At 52.2% G+C, this 27988-nt stretch overlaps 1 protein-coding gene across 1 annotated transcript; it reads left to right on the top strand.

The window, feature by feature from the left end:
• Positions 1-22: 22 nt before the first annotated feature.
• LOC137358356 (serine/threonine-protein kinase A-Raf-like) lies at positions 23-27988 on the top strand. Its single transcript, XM_068024298.1, has 7 exons — positions 23-149; positions 21008-21249; positions 21893-21996; positions 22286-22388; positions 24754-24899; positions 25071-25163; positions 27724-27988. Exons 2-7 carry the CDS (start codon positions 21037-21039, stop codon positions 27986-27988), a joined length of 924 nt encoding a protein of 307 aa, XP_067880399.1. The 5' UTR covers positions 23-149; positions 21008-21036.

Here is a 27988-nt window from a genome sequence, read left to right as displayed (position 1 = left end):
ACACACACACCACCCCCCCCCCCCACCCCCACCCCCCCCCACCCCCGGAGGTGCGTTCGACGTCGCTCGTCCAGGAGGAAAAGCGGGAGAAGTCGTGGCGTTTCCCGGCGAAACAGCCTGCGCTCCGCCTGACACCGCACTTCCTGCAGGTAAGGGTCCACCGCTAATTGTTACAATGTGTTTTCCACCATGTTTCTTAATGACGTGTATGAATGAATAGAGCATTGCGTGAGCAGTCTTGTGGTTGACGGATAGTTATGTGAGAAAGAATCTTGCATTTCTGCAGCGCCTTTCGCAACCTGAGGATGTCCCTCCCGAAGCGCGACCCACCCTACGAAAGCCGTTTGAGGTGTTGTCACTGCTGTAATGTAGGAGATGCAGCAGCCAGCTTGCAGAAGCAAAAATGAGGACATGACTGTTTGTTTGTGAGTGATGTTAGTTGAGAGATAAATATTGCCCCAGAGCAGTGAACTCCCCCACCGCCCTCCTGACCTGCTCACGCCCTCCCCTTCCAGTCGTGGCTGTGCGATCTTTTACATCCACTTGAGAGAGCGGTGAGTCTCGGGTTAAATATCTCATCGAAAGGAAGCACCTCCAACTTCGCAGCACTCCCTCATTAATGCCTCTCCGACAGTGCAGCACTCCCTCAGTACTGACCCTCCGACAGCGCGGCGCTCCCTCAGTACTGACCCTCCGACAGTGTGGCCCTCCCTCAGTACTGACCCTCCGTCAGTGCAGCACTCCCTCAGTACTGACCCTCCGACAGTGCGGCACTCCCTCAGTACTGACCCTCCGACAGTGCGGCACTCCCTCAGTACTGACCCTCCGACAGTGCGGCGCTCCCTCAGTACTGACCCTCCGACAGTGTGGTCCTCCCTCAGTACTGACCCTCCGTCAGTGCGGCGCTCCCTCAGTACTGACCCTCCGACAGTGTGGCACTCCCTCAGTACTGACCCTCCGACAGTGCGCCGCTCACTCAGTACTGACCCTCCGTCAGTGCGGCGCTCCCTCAGTACTGACCCTCCCACAGTGCGGCACACCCTCAGCACTGACCCTCCGTCAGTGCGGCGCTCCCTCAGTACTGACCCTCCGTCAGTGCGGCGCTCCCTCAGTACTGACCCTCCGACAGTGCGGCGCTCCCTCAGCACTGACCCTCCGTCAGTGCGGCGCTCCCTCAGTACTGACCCTCCGTCAGTGCGGCGCTCCCTCAGTACTGACCCTCCCACAGTGCGGCGCTCCCTCAGTACTGACCCTCCGACAGTGCGGCGCTCCCTCAGTACTGACCCTCTGACAGTGCGGCGCTCCCTCAGTACTGACCCTCCGACAGTGAGGCACTCCCTCAGTACTGACCCTCCGACAGTGTGGCCCTCCCTCAGTACTGACCCTCCGACAGTGTGGCCCTCCCTCAGTACTGACCCTCCGACAGTGTGGCCCTCCCTCAGTACTGACCCTCCGACTGTGTGGCCCTCCCTCAGTACTGACCCTCCGACAGTGCGGCGCTTCCTCAGTACTGACCCTCCCACAGTGCGGCACTCCCTCAGCACTGACCCTCCGTCAGTGCGGCGCTCCCTCAGTACTGACCCTCCGACAGTGTGGCACTCCCTCAGTACTGACCCTCCGACAGTGCGCCGCTCACTCAGTACTGACCCTCCGTCAGTGCGGCGCTCCCTCAGTACTGACCCTCCCACAGTGCGGCACTCCCTCAGCACTGACCCTCCGACAGTGCGGCGCTCCCTCAGTACTAACCCTCTGACAGTGCGGCTCTCCCTCAGTACTGACCCTCCGACAGTGCGGCGCTCCCTCAGTACTGACCCTCCGACAGTGCGGCGCTCCCTCAGTACTGACCCTCCGACAGTGCGGCGCTCCCTCAGTATTGACCCTCCGACAGTGCAGCACTCCCTCAGTACTGACCCTCCGACAGTGCGGCGCTCCCTCAGTACTGACCCTCCGACAGTGCGGCGCTCCCTCAGTACTGACCCTCCGACAGTGCGGCGCTCCGTCAGTACTGACCCTCCGACAGTGCGGTGCTCCCTCAGTACTGACCCTCCGACAGTGCGGCGCTCCCTCAGTACTGACCCTCCGACAGTGCGGCGCTCCCTCTGTACTGGACTTGAAGTGTCAGCTTGATTTCTATGCTCGAGTCTCAGGAGCAGGGCACCGTGAGGGGTTACTGTACTCTTCACCGTGCTGGCTGTTGTACAGGCGATGGGTTATTGTACTGTACTCCGAGTGTTGTACAAACGAGGGGTTACTGTACTGTCCGCCCTGCTGGGTGTTTTACAGGCGAGGGGTTATTGTACTGTAATGAAGATAAAAAATGCTGGAAATACTCTGCAGATCTGGCAGCATTTGTGGAGAGAGAAGCAGAGTTAACGTTTCAGGTCAGTGACCCTTCAGAACTGGCATTTTTAGAAATGTAAGAGGTTATTTTTTTATTTATTTAGAGATACAGCACTGAAACAGGCCCTTCGGCCCACCAAGTCTGTGCCGACCATCAACCACCCATTTATACTAATCCTACATTAATCTCATATTCCTACCACATCCCCACCTTCCCTCAATTCCCCTACCACCTACCTATACTAGGGGCAATTTATAATGGCCAATTTACCTGTCAACCTGCAAGTCTTTGGCATAAGCAAGTAAAGCGGGGGTGGGGCAAGAGATAACAAAGGAGAAGGTGTAGATAGGACAAGGTCACAGAATAGCTGACCAGAAGGTCATGGAGCAAAGGCAAACAATATGTCAATGGTGAGTTGAAAGTCACAAAGCATTAGTACAGATAGGGTGTTAATGGACTGAAAATTGAACAGCTGCAAGTACAAACATGAAAAAAAAAACAGTGAGTAAGCAAACTGAACAAACTAAGATGAAATAAAATAAAATAAACACACACAAATATAAAAAAAGGAAAAAGGAAAAAAACTAAAAATAAAAGTAAAATGCAGGGCCCGTCATTTTCTGAAATGATTGAATTCAATGTTCAGTCTGGCAGGCTGTAGTGTGCCTAATCGGTAAATGAGATGCTGTTCCTCGAGCTTGCGTTGATGTTCACTGGAACACTGCAGCAATCCCAGGACAGAGATGTGAGCATGAGAGCAGGGGGGAGTGTTGAAATGGCAAGCAACCGGAACCTTGGGGTCCTGCTTGCGGACTGAGCGGAGGTGTTCCGCAAAACGGTCACCCAGTCTGCGTTTGGTCTCCCCAATGTTGAGGAGACCACATTGTGAGCAGCGGATACAGTATACTACATTGAAAGAAGTACAAGTAAATCGCTGCTTCACCTGAAAGGAGTGTTTGGGGCCTGGGATAGTGAGGACAGAGAGGAGGTAAATGGGCAGGTATTACACCTCCTGCGATTGCAGGGGAAGGTGCCCTGGGACGGGGACGAGGTGGTGGGGGTAATGGAGGAGTGGACCAGGGTGTCGCGGAGGGACCGATCCCTTCGGAATGCTGACATGGGGAAGGGAGGGGAAGATGTGTTTGGTAGTGGCATCACGCTGGAGGTGGCGGAAATGGCGGAGGATGATCCTTTGGATATGGAGGCTGATGGGGTGGAAAGCGAGGACAAGGGAAACCCTGTTGCGGTTCTGGGAGGGAGGGGAAGGGGTGAGGGTAGTGGTGCAGGAAATGGGCGGACACGGTTGAGGGCCCTGTCAACCACCGTGGGGGGGAATCCTCGGTTGAGGAAAAAGGAAGACATATCAGAAGAGCTGTTGTGGAAGGTAGCATCATCAGAGCAGATGTGTCGGAGATGGAGAAACTGGGATAATGGAATGGAGTCCTTACAGGAGGTAGGGTGTGAAGAAGTGTAGTCAAGGTAGCTGTGGGAGTCAGTGGGTTTATAATGGATATTAGTAGACAGCCTATCACCAGAGATAGAGACAGTAGTCGAGGAAGGGAAGGGAAGTTTCGGAGATGGACCATGTAAAGGTGAGAGAAGGGTGGAAATTAGAAGCAAAGTTGATAAAGTTTTCCAGTTTGTGATGGGAGCAGGAAACGACACCGATACAGTCATCAATGTACCGGAAAAAGAGTTGGGGGAGGGGGCCTGAGTAGGACTGGAACAAGAAATGTTTGACATATCCAACAAAAAGACAGGCATAACTAGGGCCCATGCGGGTACCCATAGCAACACCTTTTACTTGGAGGAAGTAAGTGGAGATTGAAGGAGATGTTGTTCAATGTGAGAACAAGTTCAGCCAAGTGGAGGAGGGTGGTGGTGGATGGGGACTGGTTGGGCCTCTGCTCAAGGAAGAAGTAGAGATCCCTAAAACTGTCCTGGTGGGGGATGGAGGTGTAGAGAGATTGGACGTTCGTAGTGTACTGTACACCGTGCTGGATGCTGTACAAGCAAGGGGTTATTGTACTGTACACTGTGAAGAGTGTTGCACAGGCGAGGGGTTATTGTACTGTACACTGTGCTGGCTGTTGTACAAGCAAGGGGTTATTGTACTGTACACTGTGCTGGATGTTGTACAAGCAAGGGGTTATTGTACTGCACACCGTGCTGGATGTTGTACAGGCGAGGGGTTATTGTACTGTACACTGTGATGAGTGTTGTACAAGCAAGGGGTTATTGTACTGTACACCGTGCTGGATGTTGTACAAGCAAGGGGTTATTGTACTGTACACCGTGCTGGATGTTGTAGAGGCGAGGGGTTATTTTACTGTACACTGTGATGAGTGTTGTACAGGCGAGGGGTTATTTTATTGCACACCGTGCTGGATGTTGTACAGGCGAGGGGTTATTGTACTGTACACTGTGATGAGTGTTGTACAGGTGAGGGGTTATTGTTCTGTACGTGGTGCTGAGTAGAGTACAGGCGTGGGGTTATTGTACTGTACATGGTGCAGAGTAGAGTATGGGGAGGGGTTATTGTACTGTACATGGTGCTGGGTAGACACAGGCGAGGGGTTGTTGTACTTTACATGGTGCTGCGCAGAGTACAGGCGAGGGGTTATTCTACTGTACATGGTGCTGAGTAGAGTACGGGTGAGGGGTTATTGTACTGTACATGGTTCTGAGTAGAGAACAGGCGAGGGGTTATTCTACTGTACATGGTGCTGAGTAGAGTACAGGCGAGGGGTTATTGTACTGCACATAGAGCTGAGAAGAGTACAGGCGAGGGGTTATTGTACTGTACATGGTGCTGAGTAGAGTACGGGGAGGGGTTATTTTAATGTACATGGTGCTGAGAAGAGTACAGGTGAGGGGTTATTGTACTGTACATGGTGCTGAGTAGAGTACAGGCGAGGGGTTATTGTACTGTACATGGTGCAGAGTAGAGTACAGGCGAGGGGTTATTGTACTGTACATGGTGCTGAGTAGATTACAGGCGAGGGGTTATTGTACTGGACATGGTGCTGGATAGAGTATGGGGAGGGGTTATTGTACTGTACATGGTGCTGAGTAGATTACAGGCGAGGGGTTGTTGTACTGTATATGGTGCAGGGTAGATTACAGGTGAGGGATTTTTGTACTGTGCATGGTTCTGAGTAGAGTACAGGTGAGGGGTTATTCTACTGTACATGGTGCTGAGTAGAGTACAGGCGAGGGGTTATTGTACTGCACATTGAGCTGAGAAGAGTACAGGCGAGGGGTTATTGTACTGTACATGGTGCTGAGTAGAGTATGGGGAGGGGTTATTGTAATGTACATGGTGCTGAGAAGAGTACAGGTGAGGGGTTATTGTACTGTACATGGTGCTGAGAAGAGTACAGGCGAGGGGTTATTGTACTGTACATGGTGCTGAGTAGAGTATGGGGAGGGGTTATTGTACTGTACATGGTGCTGAGAAGAGTACAGGCGAGGGGTTATTGTACTGTACATGGTGCTGAGTAGAGTACAGGCGAGGGGTTATTGTACTGTACATGGTGCTGAGAAGAGTACAGGTGAGGGGTTATTGTTCTGTACATGGTGCTGAGTAGAGTCCAGGCGAGGTGTTATTGCACTGTACATGGTGCGGAGTAGAGTACAGGTGAGGGATTATTGTACTGTACATGGTGCTGAGTAGAGTCCAGGCGAGGTGTTATTGCACTGTACATGGTGCGGAGTAGAGTACAGGCGAGGGGTTATTGTACTGTACATGGTGCTGAGTAGATTACAGGCGAGGGGTTATTGTACTGTACATGGTGCGGAGTAGAGTACAGGCGAGGGGTTATTGTACTGTACCTGGTGCTGAGTAGATTACAGGTGAGGGGTTATTGTACTGTACATGGTGCTGAGTAGAGTATAGGCGAGGGGTTATTGTACAGTACATGGTGCAGAGTAGAGTACAGGCAAGGGGTTATTGTACTGTACATGGTGCAGCGTAGAGTACGGGGAGGGGTTATTGTACTGTACATGGTGCAGAGTAGAGTACGGGGAGGGGTTATTGTACTGTACGTGGTGCAGCGTAGAGTACAGGGAGGGGTTATTGTACTGTACATGGTGCTGGGTAGAGTACGGGGAGGGGTTATTGTACTGTACATGGTGCAGAGTAGAGTACGGGGAGGGGTTATTGTACTGTACGTGGTGCAGCGTAGAGTACAGGGAGGGGTTATTGTACTGTACATGGTGCTGGGTAGAGTACGGGGAGGGGTTATTGTACAGTACATGGTGCTGGGTAGAGTACGGGGAGGGGTTATTGTACTGTACATGGTGCTGGGTAGAGTACAGGCGAGGGGTTATTGTACTGTACGTGGTGCAGCGTAGAGTACAGGGAGGGGTTATTGTACTGTACATGGTGCTGGGTAGAGTACGGGGAGGGGTTATTGTACTGTACATGGTGCAGAGTAGAGTACAGGCGAGGGGTTATTGTACTGTACGTGGTGCAGCGTAGAGTACAGGCGAGGGGTTATTGTACTGTACATGGTGCTGGGTAGAGTACGGGGAGGGGTTATTGTACTGTACATGGTGCAGCGTAGAGTACAGGGAGGGGTTATTGTACTGTGCATGGTGCTGGGTAGAGTACGGGGAGGGGTTATTGTACTGTACATGGTGTTGTGTAGAGTACGGGGAGGGGTTATTGTACTGTACATGGTGCTGGGTAGAGTACGGGGAGGGGTTATTGTACTGTACATGGTGTTGTGTAGAGTACGGGGAGGGGTTATTGTACTGTACATGGTGCTGGGTAGAGTACGGGGAGGGGTTATTGTACTGTACATGGTGCTGGGTAGAGTACGGGGAGGGGTTATTGTACTGTACATGGTGCTGAGTAGAGTACGGGGAGGGGTTATTGTACTGTACATGGTGTTGTGTAGAGTACGGGGAGGGGTTATTGTACTGTACATGGTGCTGGGTAGAGTACGGGGAGGGGTTATTGTACTGTACATGGTGCTGAGTAGAGTACGGGGAGGGGTTATTGTACTGTACATGGTGTTGTGTAGAGTACGGGGAGGGGTTATTGTACTGTACATGGTGTTGTGTAGAGTACGGGGAGGGGTTATTGTACTGTACATGGTGCTGGGTAGAGTACGGGGAGGGGTTATTGTACTGTACATGGTGCAGAGTAGAGTACAGGCGAGTGGTTATTGTACTGCACATGGTGCTGATTAGAGTACAGGCGAGGGGTTATTGTACTGTACATGGTGCAGAGTAGAGTACAGGCCAGGGGTTATTGTACTGTACATGGTGCTGAGTAGATTACAGGCGAGGGGTTATTGTACTGTACATGGTGCTGAGTAGAGTACAGGCGAGGGGTTTTTGTACTGTTCATGGTGCTGAGTAGAGTACAGGCGAGGGGTTATTCTACTGTATCTGGTGCAGAGTAGATTACAGGTGAGGGGTTATTCTACTGTATATGGTGCTGAGTAGAGTACAGGCAAGGGGTTATTGTACTGTACATGGTGCCGAGTAGAGTACATGCGAGGGGTTTTTGTACTGTACATGGTGCTGGGGAGAGTACGGGGAGGGGTTATTGTTCTGTACATGGTGCTGGGTAGAGTTCGGGGAGGGGTTATTGTACTGTACATGGTGCTGGGTAGAGTTCGGGGAGGGGTTATTGTACTGTACATGGTGCTGGGTAGAGTACGGGGAGGGGTTATTGTACTGTACATGGTGCTGAGTAAAGTACAGGCGAGGCGTTATTGTACTGTACATGGTGCTGGGTAGAGTACGGGGAGGGGTTATTGTACTGTACATGGTGCTGGGTAGAGTTCGGGGAGGGGTTATTGTACTGTACATGGTGCTGGGTAGAGTACGGGGAGGGGTTATTGTACTGTACATGGTGCTGAGTAGAGTACAGGCGAGGGGTTTTTGTACTGTACATGGTGCAGAGTAGAGTACGGGGAGGGGTTATTGTACTGTACGTGGTGCAGCGTAGAGTACAGGGAGGGGTTATTGTACTGTACATGGTGCAGAGTAGAGTACGGGGAGGGGTTATTGTACTGTACATGGTGCAGAGTAGAGTACGGGTAGGGGTTATTGTACTGTACATGGTGCAGAGTAGAGTACAGGCGAGTGGTTATTGTACTGCACATGGTGCTGATTAGAGTACAGGCGAGGGGTTATTGTACTGTGCATGGTGCTGAGTAGATTACAGGCGAGGGGTTATTGTACTGTACATGGTGCTGAGTAGAGTACAGGCGAGGGGTTTTTGTACTGTTCATGGTGCTGAGTAGAGTACAGGCGAGGGGTTATTCTACTGTATCTGGTGCAGAGTAGATTACAGGTGAGGGGTTATTATACTGTACATGGTGCTGAGTAGAGTACAGGCAAGGGGTTATTGTACTGTACATGGTGCAGAGTAGATTACAGGCGAGGGGTTATTGTACTGTACATGGTGCTGAGTAGAGTACAGGCGAGGGGTTTTTGTACTGTTCATGGTGCTGAGTAGAGTACAGGCGAGGGGTTATTCTACTGTATCTAGTGCAGAGTAGATTACAGGTGAGGGGTTATTATACTGTACATGGTGCTGAGTAGATTGCAGCTGAGGGGTTATTGTACTGTACATGGTGCTGGGTAGAGTACAGGTGAGGGGTTTTTGTACTGTACATGGTGCAGAGTAGAGTACATGCGAGGGGTTTTTGTACTGTACATGGTGCAGAGTAGAGTACATGCGAGGGGTTTTTGTACTGTACATGGTGCAGAGTAGAGTACATGCGAGGGGTTTTTGTACTGTACATGGTGCAGAGTAGAGTACATGCGAGGGGTTTTTGTACTGTACATGGTGCCGAGTAGAGTACATGCGAGGGGTTTTTATACTGTACATGCTGCTGGGTAGAGTACGGGGAGGGGTTATTGTACTGTACATGGTGCTGAGTAGAGTACAGGCGAGGGGTTTTTGTACTGTACATGGTGCAGAGTAGAGTACGGGGAGGGGTTATTGTACTGTACATGGTGCTGAGTAGATTACAGGCGAGGGGTTGTTGTACTGTATATGGTGCAGGGTAGATTACAGGTGAGGGATTTTTGTACTGTGCATGGTTCTGAGTAGAGTACAGGTGAGGGGTTATTCTACTGTACATGGTGCTGAGTAGAGTACAGGCGAGGGGTTATTGTACTGCACATTGAGCTGAGAAGAGTACAGGTGAGGTGTTATTGCACTGTACATGGTGCGGAGTAGAGTACAGGTGAGGGATTATTGTACTGTACATGGTGCTGAGTAGATTACAGGCGAGGGGTTATTGTACTGTACATGGTGCGGAGTAGAGTACAGGCGAGGGGTTATTGTACTGTACCTGGTGCTGAGTAGATTACAGGTGAGGGGTTATTGTACTGTACATGGTGCAGAGGAGAGTACAGGCGAGGGGTTATTGTACAGTACATGGTGCAGAGTAGAGTACAGGGAGGGGTTATTGTACTGTACATGGTGCTGAGTAGAGTACGGGGAGGGGTTATTGTACTGTACATGGTGCAGAGTAGAGTACGGGGAGGGGTTATTGTTCTGTACATGGTGTTGGGTAGAGTACGGGGAGGGGTTATTGTACTGTACATGGTGTTGGGTAGAGTACGGGGAGGGGTTATTGTACTGTACATGGTGCAGCGTAGAGTACAGGGAGGGGTTATTGTACTGTACATGGTGCAGAGTAGAGTACGGGGAGGGGTTATTGTACTGTACATGGTGCAGAGTAGAGTACAGGCGAGGGGTTATTGTACTGTACATGGTGCTGAGTAGAGTACAGGCCAGGGGTTATTGTACTGTCCATGGTGCTGGGTAGAGACAGGGGAGTGGTTATTATACTGTACATGGTGCAGAGTTGAATACAGGCGAGTGGTTATTGTACTGCACATGGTGCTGAGTAGAGTACAGGCGAGGGGTTATTGTACAGTACATAGTGCTTTTTTAGAGTACAGGGAGGGGTTATTGTACTGTACATGGTGCTGGGTAGAGTACATGCGAGGGGTTATTGTACTGTACATGGTGCAGTGTAGTGTACGGGGAGGGGTTATTGTCCAATACATGGTGCTGGGTAGAGTACAGGCGAGGGGTTATTGTACTGTACCTGGTGCTGGCTAGAGTACAGGCGAGTGGTTATTGTACTGTACATGGTGCTGAGTAGAGTACAGGCGGGGGGTTATTGTACTGTACATGGTGCTGAGTAGAGTACAGGCGAGAGGTTATTGTACTGTACGTGGTGCTGAGTAGATTACAGGCGAGGGGTTATTGTACTGTACATGGTGCTGAGTAGAGTACAGGCGAGAGGTTATTGTACTGTATATGGTGCTGAGTAGATTATAGGAGAGGGGTTATTGTACTGTGCATGGTGCTGGGTAGAGTACGGGGAGGGGTTATTGTACTGTACATGGTGTTGGGTAGAGTACGGGGAGGGGTTATTGTACTGTACATGGTGCAGCGTAGAGTACAGGGAGGGGTTATTGTACTGTACATGGTGCAGAGTAGAGTACGGGGAGGGGTTATTGTACTGTACATGGTGTTGGGTAGAGTACGGGGAGGGGTTATTGTACTGTACATGGTGTTGGGTAGAGTACAGGGAGGGGTTATTGTACTGTACATGGTGTTGGGTAGAGTACGGGGAGGGGTTATTGTACTGTACATGGTGTTGGGTAGAGTACGGGGAGGGGTTATTGTACTGTACATGGTGTTGGGTAGAGTACGGGGAGGGGTTATTGTACTGTACATGGTGTTGGGTAGAGTACGGGGAGGGGTTATTGTACTGTACATGGTGCAGCGTAGAGTACAGGGAGGGGTTATTGTACTGTACATGGTGCAGAGTAGAGTACGGGGAGGGGTTATTGTACTGTACATGGTGCAGAGTAGAGTACGGGGAGGGGTTATTGTACTGTACATGGTGTTGGGTAGAGTACGGGGAGGGGTTATTGTACTGTACATGGTGTTGGGTAGAGTACGGGGAGGGGTTATTGTACTGTACATGGTGCAGCGTAGAGTACAGGGAGGGGTTATTGTACTGTACATGGTGCAGAGTAGAGTACGGGGAGGGGTTATTGTACTGTACATGGTGTTGGGTAGAGTACGGGGAGGGGTTATTGTACTGTACATGGTGTTGGGTAGAGTACGGGGAGGGGTTATTGTACTGTACATGGTGCAGCGTAGAGTACAGGGAGGGGTTATTGTACTGTACATGGTGCAGAGTAGAGTACGGGGAGGGGTTATTGTACTGTACATGGTGCAGAGTAGAGTACAGGCGAGGGGTTATTGTACTGTACATGGTGCTGAGTAGAGTACAGGCCAGGGGTTATTGTACTGTCCATGGTGCTGGGTAGAGACAGGGGAGTGGTTATTATACTGTACATGGTGCAGAGTTGAATACAGGCGAGTGGTTATTGTACTGCACATGGTGCTGAGTAGAGTGCAGGCGAGGGGTTATTGTACAGTACATAGTGCTTTTTTAGAGTACAGGGAGGGGTTATTGTACTGTACATGGTGCTGGGTAGAGTACATGCGAGGGGTTATTGTACTGTACATGGTGCAGTGTAGTGTACGGGGAGGGGTTATTGTCCAGTACATGGTGCTGGGTAGAGTACAGGCGAGGGGTTATTGTACTGTACCTGGTGCTGGCTAGAGTACAGGCGAGTGGTTATTGTACTGTACATGGTGCTGAGTAGAGTACAGGCGGGGGGTTATTGTACTGTACATGGTGCTGAGTAGAGTACAGGCGAGAGGTTATTGTACTGTACGTGGTGCTGAGTAGATTACAGGCGAGGGGTTATTGTACTGTACATGGTGCTGAGTAGATTACAGGCGAGGGGTTATTGTACTGTACATGGTGCTGAGTAGAGTACAGGCGAGGGGTTATTGTACTGTACATGGTGCTGAGTAGAGTACAGGCGGGGGGTTATTGTACTGTACATGGTGTGAGTAGAGTACAGGCGAGAGGTTATTGTACTGTACGTGGTGCTGAGTAGATTACAGGCGAGGGGTTATTGTACTGTACATGGTGCTGAGTAGATTACAGGCGAGGGGTTATTGTACTGTACATGGTGCTGAGTAGAGTACAGGCGAGGGGTTATTGTACTGTACATGGTGCTGAGTAGATTACAGGCGAGGGGTTATTGTACTGTACATGGTGCTGAGTAGATTACAGGCGAGGGGTTATTGTACTGTACAAGGTGCAGAGTAGAGTACAGGCGAGGGGTTTTTGTACTGTTCATGGTGCTGAGTAGAGTACAGGCGAGGGGTTTTTGTACTGTTCATGGTGCTGAGTAGATTACAGGGAGGGGTTATTGTACTGTACATGGTGCTGGCTAGAGTACAGGCGAGTGGTTATTGTACTGTACATGGTGCTGAGTAGAGTACAGGCGGGGGGTTATTGTACTGTACATGGTGCTGAGTAGAGTACAGACGAGAGGTTATTGTACTGTACGTGGTGCTGAGTAGATTACAGGCGAGGGGTTATTGTACTGTACATGGTGCTGAGTAGATTACAGGCGAGGGGTTATTGTACTGTACATGGTGCTGAGTAGAGTACAGGCGAGGGGTTATTGTACTGTACATGGTGCTGAGTAGAGTACAGGCGGGGGGTTATTGTACTGTACATGGTGTGAGTAGAGTACAGGCGAGAGGTTATTGTACTGTACGTGGTGCTGAGTAGATTACAGGCGAGGGGTTATTGTACTGTACATGGTGCTGAGTAGATTACAGGCGAGGGGTTATTGTACTGTACATGGTGCTGAGTAGAGTACAGGCGAGGGGTTATTGTACTGTACATGGTGCTGAGTAGATTACAGGCGAGGGGTTATTGTACTGTACATGGTGCTGAGTAGATTACAGGCGAGGGGTTATTGTACTGTACAAGGTGCAGAGTAGAGTACAGGCGAGGGGTTTTTGTACTGTTCATGGTGCTGAGTAGAGTACAGGCGAGGGGTTTTTGTACTGTTCATGGTGCTGAGTAGATTACAGGGAGGGGTTATTGTACTGTACATGGTGCTGAGTAGATTACAGGTCAGGGGTTATTGTATTGTACATGGTGCAGAGTAGAGTTCAGCTGAGGTGTTATTGTACTGTACATGGTGCTGAGTAGAGTATGGGGAGGGGTTATTGTACTGTACATGGTGCTGAGTAGATTATAGGCGAGGGGATATAGTACTGTGCATGGTGCTGAGTAGAGTACGGGGAGGGGTTATTGTACTGTGCATGGTGCAGAGGAGAGTACAGGCGAGGGGTTATTGTACTGTACATGGTGCTGAGTAGAGTACGGGGCGGGGTTTTTGTACTGTTCATGGTGCAGCGTAGATTACAGGTCAGGGGTTATTGTACTGTACATGGTGCTGGGTAGATTACAGTGGAGGGGTTATTGTACTGTACATGGTGCTGAGTAGATTACAGGCGAGGGGTTATTGTTCTGTACATGGTGCTGAGTAGAGTTCAGGTGAGGGGTTATTGTACTGTACGTGGTGCTGGGTTGAGTACAGGTGAGGGGTTATTGTACTGAACATGGTGCTGTGTAGATTACAGGCGAGGGGTTATTGTACTGTACATTGTGCTGTGTAGAATATAGGCGAGGGTTTATTCAACTGTACATAATGCTGGGTAGATTATAGGCGAGGCGTTATTGTACTGTACATGGTGCCGAGTAAAGTACATGCGAGGGGTTTTTGTACTGTACATTGTGCTGGGGAGAGTATGGGGAGGGGTTATTGTACTGTACAAGGTGCTGGGTAGAGTACGGGGAAGGGTTATTGTACTGTACATGGTGCTGAGTAGATTACAGGCGAGGGGTTATTGTACTGTCCATGGTGCTGAGTAGAGTACAGGCGAGGGGTTTTTGTACTGTACATGGTGCAGAGTAGAGTACGGGGAGGGGTTTTTGTACTGTACATGGTGCAGAGTAGAGTACGGGGAGGGGTTATTGTACTGTACAAGGTGCAGAATAGAGTACAGGGAGGGGTTATTGTACTGTACATGGTGCAGAGTAGAGTACGGGGAGGGGTTATTGTACTGTACATGGTGCAGAGTAGAGTACAGGGAGGGGTTATTGTACTGTACATGGTGCTGGGTAGAGTACCGGCGAGGGGTTATTGTACTGAACATGGTGCTGAGTAGAGTACAGGTCAGGGGTGATTGTACTGTACATGGTGCAGCGTAGAGTACAGGGAGGGGTTATTGTACAGTACATGGTGCAGAGTAGAGTACAGGCGAGCGGTTATTCTACTGTATATGGTGCTGAGTAGATTATTGGAGAGGGGTTATTGTACTGTGCATGGTGCTGGATAGAGTACGGGGAGGGGTTATTGTACTGAACATGGTGTTGGGTAGAGTACCGGCGAGGGGTTATTGTACTGTACATGGTGCAGAGTAGAGTACAGGCGAGTGGTTATTGTACTGCACATGGTGCTGAGTAGAGTACAGGCGAGGGGTTATTGTACTGTACATGGTGCAGAGTAGAGTACCGGCGAGGGGTTATTGTACTGAACATGGTGCTGAGTAGAGTACAGGTCAGGGGTGATTGTACTGTACATGGTGCTGGGTGGAGTACAGGCGAGGGGTTATTGTACTGTACATGGTGCTGGGTAGAGTACAGGTCAGGGGTTATTGTACTGTACATGGTGCTGGGTAGATTACAGGCGAGGGTTTATTCTACTGTACATCATGCTGGGTAGATTATAGGCGAGGCGTTATTGTACTGTACATGGTGCAGAGTAGAGTACGGGGAGAGGTTATTGTACTGTACATGGTGCTGGGTAGAGTACGGGGAGAGGTTATTGTACTGTACATGGTGCTGGGTAGAGTACGGGGAGAGGTTATTGTACTGTACATGGTGCTGCGTAGATTACAGGCGAGGGGTTATTGTACTGTCCATGGTGCTGAGTAGATTACAGGCGAGGGGTTATTGTACTGAACATGGTGCAGAGTAGATTACAGGCGAGGGGTTATTGTACTGTACATGGTGCTGGGTAGAGTACAGGCGAGTGGTTATTGTACTGCACATGGTGCTGATTGGAGTACAGGCGAGGGGTTATTGTACTGAACATGGTGCTGAGTAGATTACAGGCGAGGGGTTATTGTACTGTACATGGTGCAGAGTAGATTACAGGCGAGTGGTTATTGTACTGCACATGGTGCTGATTAGAGTACAGGCGAGGGGTTATTGGCCTGTATGTTGTCGAAGATTTGGTATTTCTGTTGTCATCGCCTGTCTGCCTTTAATGGTCGGATTGTACCACTTGCCAATCTGATAGGCATTCTTCTGGAAATACTTTCAAAATAAGTGGCAGGGCTATTTTTGGAGGCACTTGGTGCTCTCTGAATTGCTCAAGGTCATGTCCAGACATTTCAGATGATGAAGAAAGTTATGTGTGAACCATGTGACAGCTCGGCCTGATGGCCCACTTTTGAGTCTTGCAGGCGTGCTTTGACATCAGTGTGTGCTGACTCATTAGTCCCCTGCCGCATGTGGACGAACCAAACCAGTTAGATCAAAAAAAGATGATTCACTTGCAAAAGTATTTTGGAATATTTCCTAGAAATAAGCAGAAGTTAGGAAAAAAAAACAGCAGCCCGTCCGTTTCTGAAAAGTCTCTTCAGCTGACTTTGAAAGTGATCCCACATTTGATTCTGAGAAGATCATTCAGACCTTTCCAGCAGTGTCACAGTGAGTCAGAGGCTCGTGGGCAGCGTTGCCTCTCGGCCGTGTGGCGATCCGAAGGTTCCTGCGCAGGTTGCGGACGGGTCAGCCCTTTCAACCGATCACGTGATGCGCATACCCTTTAGGGCTGCAGCACACTTAAACGAATCACCCGTACGCTCCAAAAAAAAATTCCGGGGAGCTCTGGTCGAGGTTTCGAGCCCCCAGTCCAGAGACTTGAGCCCCGTAATCCCAGCCTGACACGACCCCTGGTGTCAGTACTGAGGGAGCGCCGCGCCGTCGGAGGGTCAGTACTGAGGGAGCGCCGCACTGTCGGAGGGTCAATACTGAGGGAGCGCTGCACTGTCGGAGGGTCAGTACTGGGGGAGCGCCGCACTGTCGGAGGGTCAGTACTGAGGGAGTGCCGCACTGTCGGAGGGTCAGTACTGAGGGAGTGCCGCCCTGTCGGAGGGTCAGTACTGAGGGAGTGCCGCACTGTCGGAGGGTCAATACTGAGGGAGCGCTGCACTGTCGGAGGGTCAGTACTGGGGGAGCGCCGCACTGTCGGAGGGTCAGTACTGAGGGAGTGCCGCCCTGTCCGAGTGTCAGTACTGAGGGAGTGCCGCACTGTCGGAGGGTCAGTACTGAGGGAGCGCCGCCCTGTCGGAGGGTTAGTACTGAGGGAGCACCGCACTGTCGGAGGGTCAGTACTGAGGGAGCGCCGCACTGTCGGAGGGTCAGTACTGAGGGAGCGCTGCACTGTCGGAGGGTCAGTACTGAGGGAGCGCCGCACTGTCGGAGGGTCAGTACTGAGGAAGCGCCGCGCTGTCGGAGGGTCAGTACTGAGGGAGCGCCGCACTGTCGGAGGGTCAGTACTGAGGGAGCGCCGCACTGTCGGAGGGTCAGTACTGAGGGAGCGCCGCACTGTCGGAGGGTCAGTACTGAGGGAGCGCCGCACTGTCGGAGGGTCAGTACTGAGGGAGTGCCGCACTGTCGGAGGGTCAGTACTGAGGAAGCGCCGCGCTGTCGGAGGGTCAGTACTGAGGGAGCGCCGCACTGTCGGAGGGTCAGTACTGAGGGAGCGCCGCACTGTCGGAGGGTCAGTACTGAGGGAGCGCCGCCCTGTCGGAGGGTCAGTACTGAGGGAGCGCCGCCCTGTCGGAGGGTCAGTACCGAGGGAGTGTCGCACTGCCGGAGGGTCAGTACTGAGGGAGTGTCACACTGTCGGAGGGTCAGTACTGAGGGAGCGCCGCGCTGTCGGAGGGTCAGTACTGAGGGAGCGCCGCCCTGTCGGAGGGTCAGTACCGAGGGAGTGTCGCACTGTCGGAGGGTCAGTACTGAGGGAGTGTCACACTGTCGGAGGGTCAGTACTGAGGGAGCGCCGCGCTGTCGGAGGGTCAGTACTGAGGGAGCGCCGCACTGTCGGAGGGTCAGTACTGAGGGAGCGCCGCACTGTCGGAGGGTCAGTACTGAGGGAGTGCCGCACTGTCGGAGGGACCGTCTTTCAGGAAGAGACGTTAAACCCGAGGCCCCCTCAGGTGGATGTAAAAGAGTCCACGGCCGCTATCGGAAGATGAATAGGACAGCGAGGGGGTGTGGGTGGTGGGAAGTTCTCCTCAGTGTCTTGGGGCCGATATCTATCCCTCGACAAACACCCAGCTGGATTTCCAGCATTTTCTGCTTCGATTTCAAATTTCCAACATCTGCAGCGTTTTGCTTTTGTAACACTCAACCGAGAATCTTTGGCCATTATTATGCCATACTGTGGGATCTTGCTGTGTGCCAATCGGCTGCCGTGTTGTCCCGTTCGCAGCGCTGACTGCACTGACTGCGCCGCACTTCGGGATGTATTGAGGTTGTGAAAGGCGCCGGGCGAATGCAGCACCTTGCCTCCTTTGTGCCGCGGGAGGCTCTGCTCATGACAACAGGAGCTGTTGGATAGCTGACGGCTGATTGCATGATCACAGGACCCTGCAGGAAGGTTCCTGACGTGTCACTGACAGAGCTGGTGCGGGGAGGATGTGGGGGCAGAACCTGACAGCTGAGTCGAGCCGCCCACGGAAACCACAGCGCAGACGGACCACTCAGCTGACAGAGCAGAGACAGGCGACAGCGTCCCCCTGTGCTCACTGACCTACTTTCTTTCCCTGACGAGCAATGCTTCGATTTTAAAATGTTTATCATTGTTTTCAAATCAACCCCAAGGCCTCAATTCCCATCCCTATCTCTGTAACCTCCTCCAGCCCCTACAACCCTCCCTATCTCTGTAACCTCCTCCAGCCCCTACAACCCTCCCTATCTCTGTAACCTCCTCCAGCCCCTACATCCCTCCCTATCTCTGTAACCTCCTCCAGCCCCTACAACCCTCCCTATCTCTGTAACCTCCTCCAGCCCCTACAACCCTCCCTATCTCTGTAACCTCCTCCAGCCCCTACATCCCTCCCTATCTCTGTAACCTCCTCCAGCCCCTACAACCCTCCCTATCTCTGTAACCTCCTCCAGCCCCTACAACCCTCCCTATCTCTGTAACCTCCTCCAGCCCCTACAACCCTCCCTATCTCTGTAACCTCCTCCAGCCCCTACAACCCTCCCTATCTCTGTAACATCCTCCAGCCCCTACAACCCTCCCTATCTCTGTAACCCCCTTCAGCTCCTACAACCCTCCCTATCTCTGTAACCTCCTCCAGCCTCTACAACCCTCCCTATCTCTGTAACCCCCTTCAGCTCCTACAACCCTCCCTATCTCTGTAACCTCCCCCAGCCCCTACAACCCTCCCTATCTCTGTAACCTCCTCCAGCCCCTACAACCGTCCCTCTCTGTAACCTCCTCCAGCCCCTACAACCCTCCCTATCTCTGTAACCTCCCCCAGCCCCTACAACCCTCCCTATCTCTGTAACCTCCCCCAGCCCCTACAACCCTCCCTATCTCTGTAACCTCCTCCAGCTCCTACAACCCTCCCTATCTCTGTAACCTCCTCTAGTTCCTACAACCCTCCCTATCTCTGTAATCTCCTCCAGCCCCTACTACCCTCCGTATCTCTGTCACCTCCTCCAGTTGCTACAACCCTCCCTATCTCTGTAACCTGCTCCAGCCCCTTCAACCCTCCCTATCTCTGTAACCTCCTCCGGCCCCTACAACCCTCCCTATCTCTGTACCTCCTCCGGCCGCTACAACCCTCCCTATCTCTGTAACCTCCTCCAGCCCCTACAACCGTCCCTCTCTGTAACCTCCTCCAGCCCCTACAACCCTCCCTATCTCAGTAATCTCCTCCAGCCCCTACAACCCTCCCTATCTCAGTAATCTCCTCCAGCCCCTACAACCGTCCCTCTCTGTAACCTCCTCCAGCCCCTACAACCCTCCCTATCTCTGTAACCTCCTCCAGCCCCTACAACCTTCCCTATCTCTGTAACCTCCTCCAGCCCCTACAACCGTCCCTATCTCTGTAACCTCCTCCAGCCTCTACAACCTTCCCTATCTCTGTAACCTCCTCCAGCCCCTACAACCCTCCCTATCTCTGTAATCTCCTCCAGCCCCTACAACCCTCCCTATCTCTGTAACCTCCTCCAGCCCCTACAACCCTCCCTATCTCTGTAACCTCCTCCAGCCCCTTACAACACTCCCTATCTCTGTAACCTCCTCCAGCCCCTACTACCCTCCCTATCTCTGTAACCTCCCCCAGCCCCTACAACCCTCCCTATCTCTGTAACCTCCTCCAGCCCCTTACAACACTCCCTATCTCTGTAACCTCCTCCAGCCCCTACTACCCTCCGTATCTCTGTCACCTCCTCCAGTTGCTACAACCCTCCCTATCTCTGTAACCTCCTCCAGCCCCTACAACCCTCCCTATCTCTGTAACCTCCTCCAGCACCTGCAACCCTCCCGATCTCTGTAACCTGCTCCAGCCCCTACAACCCTCCCTATCTCTGTAACCTCCTCCAGCCCCTACAACCCTCCCTATCTCTGTACCTCCTCCAGCCCCTACAACCGTCCCTCTCTGTAACCTCCTCCAGCCCCTACAACCCTCCCTATCTCAGTAATCTCCTCCAGCCCCTACAACCCTCCCTATCTCAGTAATCTCCTCCAGCCCCTACAACTCTCCCTATCTCTGTAACCTCCTCCAGCCCCTACAACCGTCCATCTCTGTAACCTCCTCCAGCCCCTACTACCCTCCCTATCTCAGTAATCTCCTCCAGCCCCTGCAACCCTCCCTATCTCAGTAATCTCCTCCAGCCCCTACAACTCTCCCTATCTCTGTAACCTCCTCCAGCCCCTACAACCGTCCATCTCTGTAACCTCCTCCAGCCCCTACAACCCTCCCTATCTCTGTAACCTCCCCCAGCCCCTACAACCCTCCCTATCTCTGTAACCTCCCCCGGCCCCTACAACCCTCCCTATCTCTGTAACCTCCTCCGGCCCCTACAACCCTCCCTATCTCTGTAACCTCCTCCGGCCCCTACAACCCTCCCTATCTCTGTAACCTCCTCCGGCCCCTACACCCCTCCCTATCTCAGTAACCCCCTCCAGCTATGAAGAGAGACTGGATAGGCTAGGGTTGTTTTCCTTAGAGCAGAGAAGGCTGAGGGGGGACTTAATTGAGGTGTACAAAATTATGAGGGGCATTGATAGGTTAGATAGGAAGAAACTTTTTCCCTTAGCAGAGGGGTCAATAACTAGGGGGCATAGATTTAAGGTAAGGGGCAGGAGGTTTAGAGGGGATCTGAGGGAAAATGTTTTCACCCAGAGGGTGGTTGGAATCTGGAACACACTGCCTGAAGAGGTGGTGGAGGCAGGAACCCTCACAACATTTAAGAAGTATTTAGATGAGCACTTGAAAGGCTATAGCATACAAGGCTACGGGCCAAGTGTGGGGAAATGGGATTAGAATAGTTAGATGCTTGATGGCCGGCACAGACACGATGGGCCGAAGGGCCTGTTTCTGTGCTTTGTAACTCGATGAGAAATGTTGTAGGTTAGCCTCCCGGGCTGATTGAGATACTGCTGCTTAACCAGTCACCGGGCCTTGTTGTTGATTCACAGGGATTACAAGGTGAGCCTCTGCTGCCTGAATGAAACGAGCCTCTGCATCCTCCCCTGCCCTGAGCAATGGGTTCAGCCTGCCCAGCCTGACCATCAGCGGAGTGCCGTCCAGCCCGGGCGGCTCCCTGGAGCAGCACCCTCACCACGGCCAGCACCGGCCCTCGCTGGCGGGCAGCCCCGGGGAGATGCCCAGAGCAACGGGAACTGTCCGCGTCTATCTGCCCAACAAGCAACGCACGGTGGTAAGTCATACTGCCCAGCCCGGGTCGGTTAGTTACAGAGTAAAGCTCCCTCTACACTGTCCCCATCAAACACTCCCAGGACAGGTACAGCACGGGGGTTAGATACAGAGTAAAGCTCCCTCTACACTGTCCCCATCAGACACTCCCAGGACAGGTACAGCACGGGGGTTAGATACAGAGTAAAGCTCCCTCTACACTGTCCCCATCAGACACTCCCCAGGACAGGTACAGCACGGGGGTTAGATACAGAGTAAAGCTCCCTCTACACTGTCCCCCATCAAACACTCCCCAGGACAGGTACAGTACGGGGGTTAGATACAGAGTAAAGCTCCCTCTACACTGTCCCCATCAAACACTCCCCAGGACAGGTACAGTACGGGGGTTAGATACAGAGTAAAGCTCCCTCTACACTGTCCCCATCAAACACTCCCCAGGACAGGTACAGCACGGGGGTTAGATACTGAGTAAAGCTCCCTCTACACTGTCCCCATCAAACACTCCCCAGGACAGGTACAGCACGGGGGTTAGATACAGAGTAAAGCTCCCTCTCCACTTCCTGTTAAACATTGCCAGGTTTTTGAGAGTTGTACTGTGTCTGACTTTGATCTCCTATCCTCTTAACTACCTGCTGTGCTTTTCACAGGTAAATGTTCGTGAGGGGATGACAGTGAACGACAGCTTGGACAAGGCACTGAAAGTCCGAGGTTTGTCCCAGAAATGCTGTGCGGTCTACAGATTCCTTGATGGGTGAGTTACTGACTGCGGCATTTCTGTCTTGAGTTTGTATTGAAGCTGGCAAATGGGGCTTATACACACCAGTGCTGTACACGGGGCTTACTGTGGCTCCGGAGTGCGACACAGACGGCGCGGGGCGTTGCAGAGTCCCGTACACGGGGAGCTATATGGATGAGCAGGCGACTGTGCTGTGCTGGTTGTACAACGGGACAGTGCAGTGCGAGGCAGGCGAATCGGCAGGGGGGGGCCGTGTGTTGTCCTTGTAACCACTGACGCCTGTCTCTCTTCTTTCTCCCTTCAGCCACAAGAAGCTGACCGACTGGTCGACCGACATCACGCCCCTGGTGGGCGAGGAGCTCATGGTGGAGGTGCTTGATGAAGTCCCCTTGTCAATGCACAACTTTGTAAGTCCCGAGCTGATCGGCGTCCAGCTCCCCCACCCGTTGCGTTACCCGGCCATTCCCGAAATACCCAGTGGGTTCAACATCTCTTCCTGAAAGGTGGAACCTCCAAGAGTGCAGCCCTCCCTCAAAACTGACTCCCGGGGAGTGTTGAGCCTGGATTATGGGGCTCGAGCCTCTGGATTGCAGGTTGAACCCGCAGCCTTCTGACTCAGAGGCAAGAGCAAGGCTTTTGACACGGTCCCACACGGCGGACTGGTTTAAAAAAAAAAATAAAAGCCCATGGGATCCTGGGAAATGCAGCAAGGTGGATACAGAATTGACTCAGTGGCAGGAAACGAAGGGTAATTGTTGACGGGTGTTTTAGCGACTGGAGGGCTGTTTCCACTGGCGTTCCGCAGGGCTCAGTACTGGTGCCCCTGCTTTTGGTGGTGCATGTGAACGATTTGGACGTAAATGTAGGGGGCACGATCAAGACGTTTGCAGACGACGCAAAGATTGGCCGTGTGGTCGAGAGCGAGGAGGGTAGCTGGAGGCTGCAGGAAGATATCGATTGAGCATAAAAGTGGCAAATGGAATTCAACCTGGAGAAGTGTGAGGTGATGCATTCAGGGAGGTCAAGCAAGGCAAAGGAATACACCATTAATGGGAAAATACTGAGAGGTGTCGAGGAAGTGAGCGACCTTGGAGCGAATGTCCACAGATCCCTGAAGGTAGCAGGACAGGTCGATAAGGTGGTTAAGAAGGCATATGGAATCCTTTCCTTTATTAGCCGAGGTATGGAATATAAGAGCCAGGGAGGTTATGCTGGAACTGTATAACTCATTGGTTAGGCCACAGCTTGAGTACTGTGTGTAGTTCTGGTCACTTCATTACAGAAAGGATGTAATTGCACTAGAGAGGGTACAGAGGAGATTTACGGGGATGTTGCCAGGACTGGAAAAATGCAGCCGTGAGGAAAGATTGGATAGGCTGGGGTTGTTCTCCTTGGAACAGAGAAGGCTGAGGGGAGAATCTGATTGAAATGTACAAAATTGTAAACTTGCCACCCCTCTCCCCCCCCCACCCCACCCCCCGCCAAGAAAAAAAAATAGTTCGGACCGACATGTGGCTCGTCACATTCATGGGACGTGGGTGTCCCTGGCCAGTACAAGTTGGCTTTGAGGAGGTGGCAGTGAGCCGGTACTGGAGTGTGAACCTGGATAATGGGAGTGTGTCTCTGGATTGCGGCAGTGGCCGCGTCCTCCACATCTTCCCCACGCCCCCCCCCCCCCATTCCCGACACCCATCCGAGCAAATCCCTGCTGCATGTGTGACCCCGGACACGCGCTGAGCGTGAGCACACTCGGGCGGGGGGAACTGACAACAGAAGGTGGCTGAAAAGTCAAAAGCAGCGAGCACGAGTGATGGTGTAGAGGCAGACTGGGAGAGTTTAGTTTTAGAGATACAGCACTGAAACAGGCCCTTCAGCCCACCGAGTCTGTGCCGACCATCAACCACCCATTTATACTAATCCTACACTAATTCCATATTCCCATCACATCCCCACCTGTCCCTATATATTTCCCTACCACCGACCTATACTCGGGGCAATTTACAATGGCCAATTTACCGACCAACCTGCAGGTCTTTGGCTGTGGGAGGAAACCCGAGCACCCGGAGAAAACCCACGCAGACACAGGGAGAACTTGCAAACTCCGCACAGGCAGTACCCGGAATCGAACCCGGGTCGCTGGAGCTGTGAGGCTGCGGTGCTAACCACTGCGCCACTGTGCTGCCCAGGGTGTCGGGTTGAGCCCCAGACCCTCGGTAACGTCGAGGCCCGCCCCCTGCCCCGCACCGTGATCTGCTCCACTGTAACTCGCCGTGAACCGGCCGAATCTGCCGGGGACGTTGAATTAAGGAGAACGGTAAAATATTTACAGAGAGACTTCAAAGGAATTGGATATATATTTGAACGGGAAAACCTACTTTGAGGACAGTGGGGAAGGAGCAGGAATGCAGAGGGGCGAATTGGGTCACTCTTTCAATGAGGGACTGAATGGTGACTTTCTGAGCTACATCTCGGACTTCTTGTATTTCTGCATTTGGATCAGATGGGCTGGCAGGTGGCAAGTGAAGTTTAACACTGATATGGGGCATGTGTGTGTGTACGTAGGTACACGCAGTGGTGCTCTCATCTCAAGACACCCGGCTGGTTTGCAGTGTGTTGTGAAGGACCTCGGGGTGAGGCTCCAGGGCAGGCGGGGTAGCTGGTGTGTCCCCCCCCCCCCCACCCCCCGTCACCTCCCCCAGACCGGGCAGAGAAGCGGCGAGGCGGGAAGCGGATGGCGCAGTAACCTGGCTGGCGATTCCTCTCCTCCTGCAGGTCCGGAAGACGTTCTTCAACCTGGCGTTCTGCGACTTCTGCCTGAAGTTCCTGTTCCATGGCTTCCGCTGCCAGACCTGCGGCCACAAGTTCCACGAGCACTGCAGCAGTAAAGTGCCAACGGTGTGCTTGGACCTGGGCAAATAGTGAGTACGAAAGGGAGGGTCCAGGGTGGGGTGGAGCGGCGGAGGCTGGGGGATAGTGAGTATGCTGGTTGAGGGAGGTGGTTTTGGTTGAGGGGGGGGGGGAGCGTGTGTGGTGATAGTGAGTACTGATCTAGCCCTGGTGTGATCTGATTCTCTACCGTTGGTTTGCAGCCCGGCTTCTCCCGGTCCCTACGAGGAGCACTCGCTCTCACCGATGCCCACAGCCCAGATGGACCAACTCCTGACCCCTCAGTCGTCCGGAAGGTGAGAACGCGTTGGATGTCTGTTTACTGTTAGAGAAACCGTCTGATATCCTTGCTGTAACTCGCAGTCGATTAGTTCGACACTGGATGGTGAGAAGAGTTCATGGAGCACAGCTGCCTACCTCTCTCTTCTGAGTCATGTGGCCGCGGGTTTGAACTCAATAGTCCAGGCTCCTCCTTTCCCCCCGGTGCCAGACCGACAAGAGTGCTGCACTATCGGAGGTACTGTCTTTCGGGTGAGATGTTAAACCCGTCAGTCACTGAGTTTTTTTTTTGAAGCGTGGCCTCTGTTGGAACGTGGGAGACATGGCGGCCAATTTGTGCACAGCAGGCTCCCACGAACCGCGACGTGATAATGACCCGGGAGCGTCGAGCCGAGGGTTATGTGCTCCAGGCTCGGAGAGAGCGACAGCTGACGCGTGCAGCCATCTTGGGGCTGCCCGGGAAGACGGAGCTGCGCGAGGGTGGGGGAGTGGTTCATGAAAAACCTGTGTGAACAAAGAACAGCACAGGAACAGGCCATTCGGCCCTCCAAGCCTGCGCCAATCTTGATGCCTGCCTAAACTAAAACCTTCTGCACTTCCGGGGCACGTATCCCTCTATTCCCATCCTATTCATGTATTTGTCAAGATGCCTCTTAAACGTCTCTATCGTACCTGCTTCCACCACCTCCCCTGGCAGCAGGTTCCAGGCACTCACCACCCTCTGTGTAAAGAACTTGCCTCGCACATCCCCCCTAATCTTTGCCCCTCTCACCTTAAACCTATCTCCCCTAGTAACTGACTCTTCCACCCTGGGAAAAAGCTTCTGACTATCCACTCTGTCCATGCCGCTCATAACTTTGTAAACCTCTATCATGTCACCCCTCCACCTCCATCGTTCAGGTGAAAACAATCCAAGTTTATCCAACCTCTCCTCATAGCTAATGCCCTCCAGACCAGGCAACATCCTGGTAAACCTTCTCTGTACCCTCTCCAAAGCCTCCATGTCCTACTGGTAGTGTGGCGACCAGAATTGCACGCAATATTCTAAGTGTGGCCTAACTAAAGTTCTGTACAGCTGCAGCATGACTTGCCAATTTTTATACTCTATGCCCCGACCGATGAAGGCAAGCATGCCGTATGCCTTCTTCACTACCTTATCCACCTGCGTTGCCACTTTCAGTGACCTGTGGACGTGTACGCCCAGATCTCTCTGCCTATCAATACTCCTAAGGGTTCTGCCATTTACTGTATACTTCCCACCTGCATTAGACCTTCCAAAATGCATTACCTCACATTTGTCCGGATTAAACTCCATCTGCCATTTCTCCACCCAAATCTCCAACCGATCTATATCCTGCTGTATCCTCTGACAATCCTCATCACTATCCGCAACTCCACCAACCTTTGTGTCGTCCTCAAACTTAATAATCAGACCAGTTACATTTTCCTCCAAATCATTTATATATACTACAAAGAGCAACGGTCCCAGCACTGATCCCTGCGGAACACCACTAGTCACATCCCTCCATTCAGAAAAGCACCCTTCCACTGCTACCCTCTGTCTTCTGTGACAGAGCCAGTTCTGTATCCATCTTGCCAGCTCACCTCTGATCCCGTGTGACTTCACCTTTTGTACCATTCTGCCATGAGGGACCTTGTCAAAGGCTTTACTGAAGTCCATATAGATAACATCCACTGCCCTTCCTTCATCAATCATCTTCGTCACTTCCTCAAAAAACTCAATCAAATTAGTAAGACACGACCTCCCCTTCACAAAACCATGCTGTCTCTCGCTAATAAGTTCGTTTGTTTCCAAATGGGAGTAAATCCTGTCCCGAAGAATCCTCTCTAATAATTTCCCTACCACTGACGTAAGGCTCACCGGCCTATAATTTCCTGGATTATCCTTGCCACCCTTCTTAAACAAAGGAACAACATTGGCTATTCTCCAGTCCTCTGGGACCTCACCTGTAGCCAATGAGGATGCAAAGATTTCTGTCAAGGCCCCAGCAATTTCTTCCCTTGCCTCCCTCTGTATTCTAGGGTAGATCCCATCAGGCCCTGGGGACTTATCTACCTTAATGCTTTGCAAGACACCCAACACCTCCTCCTTTTTGATAATGAGATGACTGAGACTATCTACATTCCCTTCCCAAGGCTCATCATCCACCAAGTCCTTCTCTTTGGTGAATACTGATGCAAAGTACTCATTTAGTACCTCGCCCATTTCCTCTGGCTCCACACATAGATTCCCATCTCTGTCCTTGAGTGGGCCAACCCTTTCCCTGGTTACCCTCTTGCTCTTTATATATGTATAAAAAGCCTTGGGATTATCCTTAATCCTGTTTGACAATGACTTTTCATGACCCCTTTTAGCCCTCCTGACTCCTTGCTTAAGTTGTGTGCGAGCATTTGCGGAAACCGGGAGAGCGGGCGGAATGGGTGGAGGTGGGAGAGAGGGTGTGCAGGCGTTGCTGTGGATCTTCAGCTGACAGGGTGCATTGCAGGTCAGTGGAATTGATTACAGCCTTCTCACCGACGGGCCTGACACTAACCTGCTTCTCCTTCGCCTTGCAGGCTCACACCACCCGCCTTCACTTTCCCATGTCCCTGCCCACCTGCCGAAGGGCAGCTCCAGCGCCAACGTTCAACCTCCACGCCCAACGTGCACATGTCCAGCACCACAGCACCAGTCAACATGAGTGTCATAGAGGTGAGGGATTCACACGTTACGTGCAGAGACCCAATCAGCTGGAGGCACTGCCCAGCCTCAGACAGCCTTACAACAACCACTCAGGATAGAAAATGGGAGCTCCATGACAGCAACTCCCTGTGTTACTGA

This window comes from Heterodontus francisci, chromosome 49 (genome assembly GCF_036365525.1).
Source record: "Heterodontus francisci isolate sHetFra1 chromosome 49, sHetFra1.hap1, whole genome shotgun sequence".
NCBI classification, from domain to species: domain Eukaryota; kingdom Metazoa; phylum Chordata; class Chondrichthyes; order Heterodontiformes; family Heterodontidae; genus Heterodontus; species Heterodontus francisci.
The sequence above is the reverse complement of the archived record's forward strand: the minus strand, read 5'-3'. Positions and strand labels throughout refer to the sequence as shown.

Coding starts and splice junctions, on each gene's coding strand:
- LOC137358356 (XM_068024298.1), top strand. CDS start 21,037: ATGAAACGAGCCTCTGCATCCTCCCCTGCCCTGAGCAATGGGTTCAGC. Junction 21,997..22,285: donor GTCTACAGATTCCTTGATGG/GTGAGTTACTGA, acceptor TTCTCCCTTCAG/CCACAAGAAGCTGACCGACT. Junction 24,900..25,070: donor TGCTTGGACCTGGGCAAATA/GTGAGTACGAAA, acceptor GTTGGTTTGCAG/CCCGGCTTCTCCCGGTCCCT.